A 10,572-nucleotide genomic window follows, 5' to 3' on the forward strand; every position below is an offset into this window, starting at 1 on the left:
ACGTGATATTTTGGGGGATATCCGCTGTCCTCTGGAGAGCTCAGATTCTTCCACACTTGAGGCAGCACAGACTCACTAGTTTAACCTTTTACAGGGCAATTGATCATATTATGTAACTAATATGAGGTAAAGTACATACATGGATTATTACAAAAACCCTATAAAGCCCTATAAAGGGTTAATCAGACATTTGTGGTCCGTGAAGCGTCCCGGATACCAGACTTTCAGAATAAAAATGAAGGAATTTTCCGTAATATGTCCCCTTTAAAATGAGACATTTCTACAAGCGATGGATTAAAATTAAAAAGGACCTATGCCAGCACAAATGTAAAAGTTTAATAAACAGCTGATGTGAAATGATTTTACCAATTTGCGTGTGTTGTATTAGAGAAAAATGCAGGTTCATAAATATACTTCTGTTTAACATTAGGGGTAAATGAAAATAAAATCACCGGAGAAAATTAAGAACATTTATTTCTGATTAAAGATCAGTGTCTCAGTACATGAAGACATCAAAGCATCAAAAAAGGGGAATAAATCCACCATTTATAATGATTAGTGCATTTTTATCAGTTCATAATGCTACTGGCTTGTTCAAGGCACAAATGGCTGCATTCTCCTCTCATTGTAGATAAAGAGACCCTGAGTGAAATACCTGTTTAAATTCTTATTTAAAATCTGTCAAGTTTCATAGGGTGTTTTTAAATCATGTCGCAGGAAATCCTGAATAAAATTCACAGACAACAAAGAGGTAAAAATCAAATGAAATGATTAGATTGTATCTGTGCTCCTGGATATATTTTCTCTCTCTCGCTCTCACACACACACACACACCCACACACGCACACACACACACACACACGCACACACACGCACACACTCTCTCATGGCTTATAGAGGAGGGGCTTCATCCTGACGAAGGTGAAGTTGTATGACAGCGGCAGGCCCTGGTGGCTGATGCCGCTGAATTCATCCCAGCGGAACGGCGGCAGTCCATCCTGCGTCGTCGGCCCGTTCACCGCCTCGGCGACGAAATCCCCCGCCATGTGGAAATCCGTCACCTGGACGGAGAGCAACGCACAGACAAGTGAGAATCTGATTTGGCTGCACAGAACCTTAAACTATCTGCATAGTGGCCCATCGGGGGGATACTGTACCTTAGTGTCATAGCAACCACCCGGGGAAGCCCCCTCAGCTTTTAGGTCGTTACGGCAGCAGATGGTCTTGCAGGGGTCGCCCATGGAGTAAGGGTCCTTCTTGTAATCTGAAAACAATTTTGAAAAATAAAACCAGATGTTTTCTCTCCCCTTATCAGCACTTACTAAACATCCACAGCAACACGTCCGGTCATCCTGCGGAAAAGGGGAAAAACGCACCATTAAATCTCATGATGTGTTTCAAGGAGTCCAGGTCCTTGACATCGGCCTGGTCGCGCCGGAAGATCTTGGCTCTGGGACACAGATCGTAGGAGAAGTCCTCGCCATACTCCCTCCACATTTCTCCATATCCACTAAGCGTGTAGATTTTCTGGTGGAAGGGAACGTTGTAGGACGGCCAGTAACCTGTGTTGAAAGAAGAAGAGAGAAGAAGATACTGAGCAAATATCCAAATGAAACAAGCACTGCTAAAATAAAACCGCATCAACTGGGAGGTTACCCCTGCGCAGAGCCTGCGTCTGGTCCGAGTACTCCACCAAGCCGGGGATCTGCTCCACCACCGTCAGAGCACCGTCGTCAATGCTGTGGCCCAACTTCACCTTGCTCCTGTCCAACACCATGTACTGGTTGTTGTAGGTACCTACAGTACGCGAGTGATGGACAAGAAAGAAATGTTACAATCACCAATAATCTTCAACAGCAAATGTCTATCTTTCATCCATCCTCCAGCTACATCCGTTGGAGCCGATCCTGGCTCTGTTCAGGAGGGAGACAGGAGCACATCCAGGACACGTGTCCAGTCCGTCGCTGGAGGTTCCTTCAAACTGAAGTGACCTCTGGTGTTCGGCTATTTTTTTTAGGTAATTTTTTTTTCATGAGATTGAAGTCTGGACATCCATTTTCCTTTTCTGAAGCCCAGTCTTGTTTTTCATCTCCACTTTGGGTCATTGTCATGTTGGAATATGAAATTCTTTCTTTTTGACAGAAGGCAGAAGGTTTTGCACCATAATGTTGTGGTATCTGGATCTATTCATTTGACCATTTTCCTATCTTCTTCTATCTTGTGCTCCGTGCCCAGCCAGAGAAAAGCAACCCCAACCCCAAACCATAATGATATCCCCACCATGCTTCACTCTCAGTATGGTATTCTGGGATGATGCTCTCTATCTGCTTTACATCAAACACATCTTTTAGAATCAAGGCCAAAAAAGTTGAACTTTGTCTCAGACCATAACACAGATTTCTGTGTTGTTTGGAGAAACTGAATTATTTTTTCCCACATAATTTGGATAATCTTTTTGTATGAAAGCTTTCTGCTTGCCAACATACCCCAGAGCCCAGACCTTTACGGGATACAGGAACTCGAAGGCAGTCGCTTCCAGAAATCCCTGCAGTTCCCTTTGCGCTACTGTTGGTTTGGAAGTTTATTTTTGCTACTTACTGCAGTTCATGGCTCTCACAAAAAAGTGCATTCCACATATTCAAGCAAATATTACAGAAACGGCTGACTTTCATCTGGTTTTCATCATCAAGTCACTTCAATCGATTGTAACTGTATGCCATTTACCCACAGGCGTCCTTTCGAAGGTGACTGGTTGATTCTATCGACAGAATCCACTATTATTAAAAGTTGTGCAGATTTATGCAATCAGGGTGTTAAAATCTTCAAAATTATCAATTTTTCTAAAATTATTATTTTAGTTTGTTGGAATATCATGATATTACAATTTTGACATTTATATTACTAATGTCTCTCTCTTTTAAGTTTGCAACAAACTTAAAAACTCCTGTGTCATAAGACAGGTGCTTGTTTACAGTCACTGTCACCTCAAAAACAGTGATTTAACACAAACCTGCCACTTAGTTAAGAGTGGCAATTAATAGACTATTAGTGGCTTTAATACATTAATAACAGAAATATAGAACTAAGCATTGTCTCATTGACTGCAATGTTTAGGTCTGCAGGGTACTATGACATCACAGACCCAGGTCAAAAACGGTGGAGCATCCACAACCGTTATTTCACTCAGACTAGGGAGGTGGGCGTTGACTCCACCCCCTTAAACTAGCAGCTTAAAACAGAGTAACAAAGAAATGACGTGAAGAAAAACAATATATAAATGTTATGTCTCCTTTCAAATTCATAAAATCAATAACAATATAGAGTTGTCAGTGTGCTGTGATGCCAAGGAAACGCCAAGGAAGCTGCTATACTGACCAGAATTGTGCATGGAGAAGGTTTTACCCCACTCTTCTCCTGTGCGAGCCAAACTGTGAGCCAGCCGGACCCGCTGCCACGCCAGCAGGCTGTTTGGAGTGATGGTGTCAAACAGGGAGGAGTTGAACACGTTGTTGGTGGTCTGGGTCATCATCAGACCGCTGCCCAGGAGGTAAAAGTCATCCAGAGACACCAGGAAACCTGGAGACACAATCCAGGCTTCAGATGATTCTGATGTCAAGAGTCACGCGATCAGCAGACAGAAAAAACGCCTGATCTTGTGTTGTCTCGATAACGGACATTATTGATTCTAACTCAGATAAAAACTCAACTGTGGTAATGATTGCACATTTCTACCACACAGATGAATCCTCAGAATAACTCCGGGGGCAAACGTACCAGGGTAGCTGCTGAAGGACATTCTCCCAGTGGCAGTGTGGGGTTCAGAAATCTGAAAATCCCAGTGTTTGTAGATGCGCATGGTGGCAGCGTAAGTGTACCAACTGGAGTGAGCGAACAGCAGGTTCTCAAAGCCTGGCAGCATCTGAGGAGCAGGACAGAAAAAAAAGGTTAAAGGGTGCTAAAGGTGATATACGACTCTATTTTTTTAAGACATTTATATGATTTCCATGGTGAAACATTTGTGTCTGGCTTTGATCAAAATACCACAGAGATACAGAAACAACAGGTACACACTTCACAGGTACAGCAACTATAGCAGCATGTAGATGCTGATCCAGGAGTTTTCTCATTTTACTGTTACTGTCTTGTCCAACATTCTTGCACACAATACCCAATATTTTGGTAGTGTCATTTATGCGATTGAAAAAAAAAAAGATTTGACCTTGCGTAGACAAAACACTTTAAAACACACAGCACATCACAGAAGCTCGTGGATTGGCCTTAGACTTATCACAATATCCACGACCTCCAGCTAGCAGCTGCTTCAGAAAGCAACGATAAATAACACGTTTTGGGTTTATCCTTGTTCGCTCTCTCGTTTTCTGTTCCGTCATTATTTTCTTAAATCTGTTGGTCATCTCTGCCACAACCTCTGCTGCAGCTCTGAGAGACGGTTTCCTCTTTGTTGATGAGACAAGTCCAGAGTCTAGAGCTACTTTGACTGGTTTATGCCGTTAACAGGGACGGGACACCGCAGGAGCTAATATATCGCTTCCTGATACTCAAATGAAGCTGAAAGTGATATTTAAACTTGAAAAAAAAACAGCTTCAGTTTAATATTTGTCAGACTTGAGCCGAGTGACAGTATTAGCTTGACAACAAAAACCACCAAAGGTGTGCTGCACTTTAGGTCAGTCAGATGTGGGGAAGTACTGGTCCTTTTCCGCAGTCGTAGCATTTAAGGCCGTCTTCATTTTCTGCTAGTGTTATTGACAGTAGATATTCTTATATCTTATATATTCTTTTGGTCAAAATACCAGAGCGGCTCCGTTTTCACATTTCTGTTTCAGGATGCAGAGACAGCCACTCAACGTGACTCTCCGCCTCTCCGCCGTGGGGCGTGGGGTGTCCTTTAAAATCAGTGTGAACTTCAGATCTCAACAGCTCACGAGGGACTGAATTTCAGACTCCAGGACTGAACGACTTCAGACGCCCAAATCCAATTAAGTCCGGACTTTTTGTGACGTTCATGGCCTGCAGACCCTAAGCATGTTCACCCAAATATTTACAACTACGTCCCTTTGTCCAAACACCTTGGAGCCCCTGGAACTCAAGGTAGTTTGTTTAAAATGGCTGTTTGTTAGAAGGAAGATATGCTCATGTGAAGGCCTCACTTTATTCATTTTATTTTTACTTCATTTTACTATGGCATATGAGCCATCTATTACCGGTATATGACTACTCTTAAAGTTATTTTGTATAACCATTTATTAATCAACTATGTGCTTGTGATATGATACTGAATGATGTTGTGGTCCACACCACACCCACACCACACCCACACCACACCCTCACCACACCTACTTCCTGATTGTACTAAACTGTAATTCAACACCCACATTCTGTGTCTTTAGATAAACTCTGCTGGGTGCAGACAGGTTGTGGTTCAGAACTAGTGTGCTACCCTTGTTAGAAATTAGTTAAGTCTCAGCCTCTTTCTTCAGATCACTGAGTATTTTTCTCTCTAACACTGTTATATCTAAACAGCTCCCATATTTTGGGGAATTCCCTTGGACTGAAACTGGAAATCCACACTTTGATCCTCTATTTGTTGCATGGAGGTGCTGTTTAAAAGCAAAATGATAAAAACCCAATCACTGTCCAAATACGAACCGCATGAACTCTTAAGTAGAGAAAGTAATATGTAATATACTCCCTATAAAAGAAATTCAATATAATTGCCATGGCGCCTCAGCAGAGTAATCACACACAAGAGAGTTAAGACACGGCACTTCTTAAATATGCAGGTATACATTCTTGTCCCATGAAAATAATCTTTCATTTCACCACAGTAGCAGGACATTAGATTACACTGTAAAATCACCTGGTCACAGCTGACGGCAGCTATGCATCACTAATTTACTTCGGATCTTTGAAGAAGCTCTTACAGCCGGCGGCGTGTCATGTAGCTGTGTGCATTCCTCACACAGTGCTGGTCAGCAGGCCTTACGGTCTACATCCAGCACGCTCACACATCTCACCTTGATGAGGGCCGAGCAGTGGCCCATCCCTGGAAGTTTGAAGTCCCTGAGTGGAGGGTTGGAGTCGGGGACCAAGGCTGGGATCAGGTCCAGCAGGTCTCCCACCGCGTTCAGGAACTGGATGGAAAACGCCGACAGCGGCTGTGGGAAACACACCAGATAAGCAGCTGGCCAGAAACAGAAAACGAGAACCAGAAGCTACTAAACTAAAAAAACACCTAAGGAGACTAAAATATGAAAAGATAGATTTATTCTTGCCCAAAATCTCGATTATCTGAATTATATCGGAATGTTGCAGACCTATGTGACAGACGCCAGGGCTCTCCCTGCAATTTAAGTCAGATGTTTTTCTCCTGTCCTAGGTTACAGAAATGTTGGAGTGACTATTCTATGATCATGTCTAAAGTTCTGGTGAAAAATGCTGTTATTATGGCCCCTCTCATAGCAATATTTGGCCTCTCTGTTGACTCCTCACATATCAGCCCCACACAGTCAGATGTATTGGCTTTCACATCTCTTTTAACAAGACGTCGTATCCTACTTTCATGGAAATCCCCCAAGTCTCCATCTATTGCTCTTTGGCTTAGTGATGTTATGTTTTTTCTCAAATTGGAAAAGTTGAGATATTCAGTAAAAGGCAACTCAGCTAAATCTGTTCATAAATGGCAGTCCTTCATAGATTATTTTAACTCGTTGAAGACTCTACCCACAGTCTGATCCCCCCTTACCTTAATTTTCTTTTCATTTCTTTATTTTTATTATACTTTTCATTTTTGTTGCATTTTATGTTTTATTTATTATTTCCATTTAATGGGATATCAATGATAGGCATTTGCATTTGCCACTATTTTTGTTTTCTGCCTGCCACTTTTGCTCATCCATTATTTTTCTCCATTGATCATTTGTTACTCATCTGTTTATTTATTATTTAACTGTACAGAGACTCTGTTCCTTAGTCAGGCCTCTCTTGTGAGGGCCTGGTTAGGTTTTGTGTGTTAGCAAAAAGAAAAAAAAGGGACAATGTATAATGTATAATGTGTATATTTGACTATATGTATCCATGTTATCATTATATGTTGTTTTTTCTAAAAAGATCCAAAAAAAAAAATGTATTCTTGCTCAAAAGCCAAGCAAATCAAACTGCATTTAAAGCACTAACTACACAGTCATGCAATGATTCTGCAGCCGTGTTTTGTTATTAAAATGTCAAAGAGACAACTTAGGTTGGCGTTGGAGCTTCCTCATTCTCAATAAGAACATGAGTGTTTGTTACATAAATAGTCTGCTCCAGTCAGACCAAGTGTGCATCAGAGATTTTATTTTCCAAATATATTCAGCCACTTCTGTCTTGAGTGGGAAATCTTGTTTTACACTATTTTTGCGGGCACTTATAATTGTTCCTTGTGTTTCCTGATCATGATGGTTTTGTCTTTAAATAGTTGTCGTTTTTTCTACCTTCTTGCCTTCTCTCTTGGCCCAGTCTGCCACTCCTGCCTGCAGGCCGTCCATCTGGGCCACAAGGAAGCCGGCGTGTTTCCACAGAGGATCGGAGCTCTTGTTCAGCTTCACCTGCTCTCTGACCCACGCGTCCTGCTTCCTACAAGCGCAAGAGTCACTTCCTTTTTATGAGTTGTTCACTGTCATAAACAGGAGAACTAAATCAAATACTGGTCAATAATGAAAGCTGCAGAATGTCACGATTCAGACTAAAAGAATTACACTGACGGGGGAGGACGTATGAAAGAAACATGATCGCATGAAGCCAATTAACTTATCAAACTAATTGACTGGATCCGTTCAGTAGCTGTGAAACAGTCATGACTGAATTTTATTCAGCTGCGGTGTGTTTGTGGGCCGCTGAATGTCAGCGCAGAGAAAAATGGATGCAGCATGAGCTGAAGAGGAGAGAAGAGGACATGAAAGATGCAGGTCTCATCTTTAAAAAAACAAAAAGAAAACAGACTCACATCATGAACGTTTTAACTGGTTCGAGGACCTTTGGGTCACGGATCAGCTGCGGATACATGTTGGTGTAGTGGTCCATCATCTGCCTCAGGAGGAAGAGTAAAAGTAAAGACAAGATACATGTACTCAGACATGAAAGATATTCAGATTTCTAAGTCTTAAATCCCACTTCTGAGCATATGAAGGCGGCGTATCACAAGAAAGTTCACGGATCAGCCCCACGCAACGCTGCTTTTAATCTCACTGTACCCATGTATAATGACAATAAAGTATTCTATTCTATTCTATTCTCTTTATGCTCTCATGTGTTCAGAATTGGTAATGTTACATTGACTTTTCAGCCATTGTCAGGTGACGTTTGAATCAAGTAACTATTACCTGTGAGTACACGTTTGAAATAGAAAAAAAAAGGGACCAAAAGGACTACAGGGATATCTGTGACGCTTACTGGGCAGTGAGGAAACCTTCCAGGTAGCCGGCCAGGAAGAAGGTGATCTCGTCGGTTTCAGGAGTCTGTCCGTATCCGGCACGGATCTCCAGGATGCTCCAGCCCGTACCGGCCAGGGTGTCGTTCAGGTACCCGTATGCATCGCCCTCCGTCTCCAGAACGCCCTCCTTCAGTGTGACTAGCTTGTGCTGTGCGTCCCAGTACACCGTGGCTGCTGTCGTCTCTACAGAGAAAAGTGTTGGGAAGACATTAAGTGAATCATCATGCACAAAACAGCTGGAAAACATGCAGACTGATGGTTGTTAAAGACAACAAAGTCACTTCATTCACTCCAAGAGATACAAGGCTGGGCATTAAATCTACTGTAACTGTTGCAGAAAGTGCGTTTTCAGATGGAAACAGGCTCACACTAATTATATGACGATAAAATAAGCCTCTTTATCATGCATATAATTTCAAATGATTTCATCAAGCATAACTGTGTCCCAGAAAAGTTGGGACACAGTGAATTGTATAATAAAAAAATCAGAATGTACCAGTTTTTAAATCTAATAAAGTTTAGCATCCAGAGTCTTCTACAACAGAGCCATACTTTTTTTTAAATCAGTGCAATATGTGGTTTAGTGTTGCCTCGCAAAAGAGTCAATTTCTGCAAATGTTCACACATGACTTCTCCTGTGCATAAGTGCTTTAACTTGGATTTGTGGATGACATGGTTAACCATGTTCTTAGGCAGTGGATTCAGGAAGTGTTAGTCTGTCATTACAGTGGTTTCAACGCAAAATCATGTTGTTTTTTTTAATGCAGTGCTTGAGGGCCCCATTACCCCAGCCATATAATAAATGTCAGTCTTGTCCCAAGAATACAGAGATTCCTCCAGATTCTTGACATTTCTTTGGAAGAAATAAAATAATGTAAACAGATATTTAAAGTCTAAAAGACAATTTTATGCTGACGAAGATTATTCTGAAAACGTTTCACAATTTGTAGACTTTTTTTCTTTCAGCAACCTGTAAACCGGAGAAATACTGTCTCCCCGAGACGCTCTTTTGTTAGAGACATGTCGCAACCTAAATAGTTATACATGTTCCACCAGGTTTTTTTTATTCTGGTACCACCTTTTCCAGCCTTTTATTTTCCATGTCGCATCCTATTTTTGTTTGTGTTTTTAGATGCGTTGCTGCTATCCAATTAACAACGGAGAAATTAAATATTTCAGGTTCATTATTATTTCTCTGCTGTACTCTGTGATTTTGATTTGTTTGATAATCCGTATGTTATGTTTTTTTCTGAAATTGTTTCCAAGTACATCCACTTCTCCTGCAGCTTATTTTATGTAGGCCTATAACTAATGTGAACACTTTAAACATATGAATGGATATCAACGGAATTTAAAGTTTAAAGAACCTTTTAGTGACATCAACTACTACATAAAATATTTAAGTAATGTATCTCCAAGACATCGTAAATCACATAAGCCCGAGTAAAACATCACATGCAGGCTTTGAAACAGCATAATACTATTTAAATGCTGAAATGTGAGACTAGACATAGATCCTTACACAACCACCGAGACATTTCACTCACTCGTCCTACTTACTCTCAGCAGAGGCGAAGGTCACATGGAGTAAAATAAAGACAAACCACCTCGTTCCTAAAAACATATCTGCGAGAGTTTAGTGCAAAGCTGCGAATGGTGCAGCAAAGACCAGTGCAGTTAACTAATGTAAATGGAAACGAGGAAGAAGCCAAACGCTGTGTGCAGAGGGAAAGACCGCGGCTGAGTCACGGGAGCGCAGCGGCTCCTGATTGGCTGTGGGTTGTGGAAAAGAAACAACACAGAGAGAATTAAGGAAATACCGAGTACACTTTCGGGTACGTCAATACCTAGCTGTTACGTGAAAAATGGGAGTTACTTAAGGTGTTAACAGACTTTGGAAGAAAAAACATTGGCGGAAAAGAAAAATAAAGTTTCACCCCAGATGGGACTCGAACCCACAATCCCTGGCTTAGGAGGCCAGTGCCTTATCCATTAGGCCACTGGGGCTACGTACTAGGCTGCAGGGACATTGTGAATATATACCGCGACATAGAGAAATCACGGCCACTAACAACTCTAAA

At 41.5% G+C, this 10,572-nt stretch overlaps 1 protein-coding gene and 1 non-coding gene across 2 annotated transcripts; both read right to left on the reverse strand.

The window, feature by feature from the left end:
• Nucleotides 1–456: 456 nt before the first annotated feature.
• On the reverse strand, nucleotides 457–10,210 carry plbd1a (phospholipase B domain containing 1a). Its single transcript, XM_061710972.1, has 11 exons — nucleotides 10,052–10,210; nucleotides 8,452–8,674; nucleotides 8,006–8,089; nucleotides 7,494–7,635; nucleotides 6,039–6,179; nucleotides 3,775–3,919; nucleotides 3,376–3,576; nucleotides 1,657–1,797; nucleotides 1,377–1,562; nucleotides 1,158–1,264; nucleotides 457–1,061 (listed from the first exon to the last, which is right to left on the reverse strand). The coding sequence occupies exons 1-11, from the start codon at nucleotides 10,113–10,115 to the stop codon at nucleotides 885–887; spliced, it is 1,611 nt and encodes a 536-aa protein (XP_061566956.1). The 5' UTR covers nucleotides 10,116–10,210; the 3' UTR covers nucleotides 457–884.
• A 215-nt stretch (nucleotides 10,211–10,425) lies between these two features.
• Nucleotides 10,426–10,498, reverse strand: trnar-ccu (transfer RNA arginine (anticodon CCU)). The gene has a single exon. It is a non-coding gene; the product is annotated as a tRNA-Arg (tRNA).
• Between the last annotated feature and the right edge of the window lie 74 nt (nucleotides 10,499–10,572).

This window comes from Cololabis saira, chromosome 21, assembly GCF_033807715.1.
Source record: "Cololabis saira isolate AMF1-May2022 chromosome 21, fColSai1.1, whole genome shotgun sequence".
Lineage (NCBI taxonomy): Eukaryota > Metazoa > Chordata > Actinopteri > Beloniformes > Belonidae > Cololabis > Cololabis saira.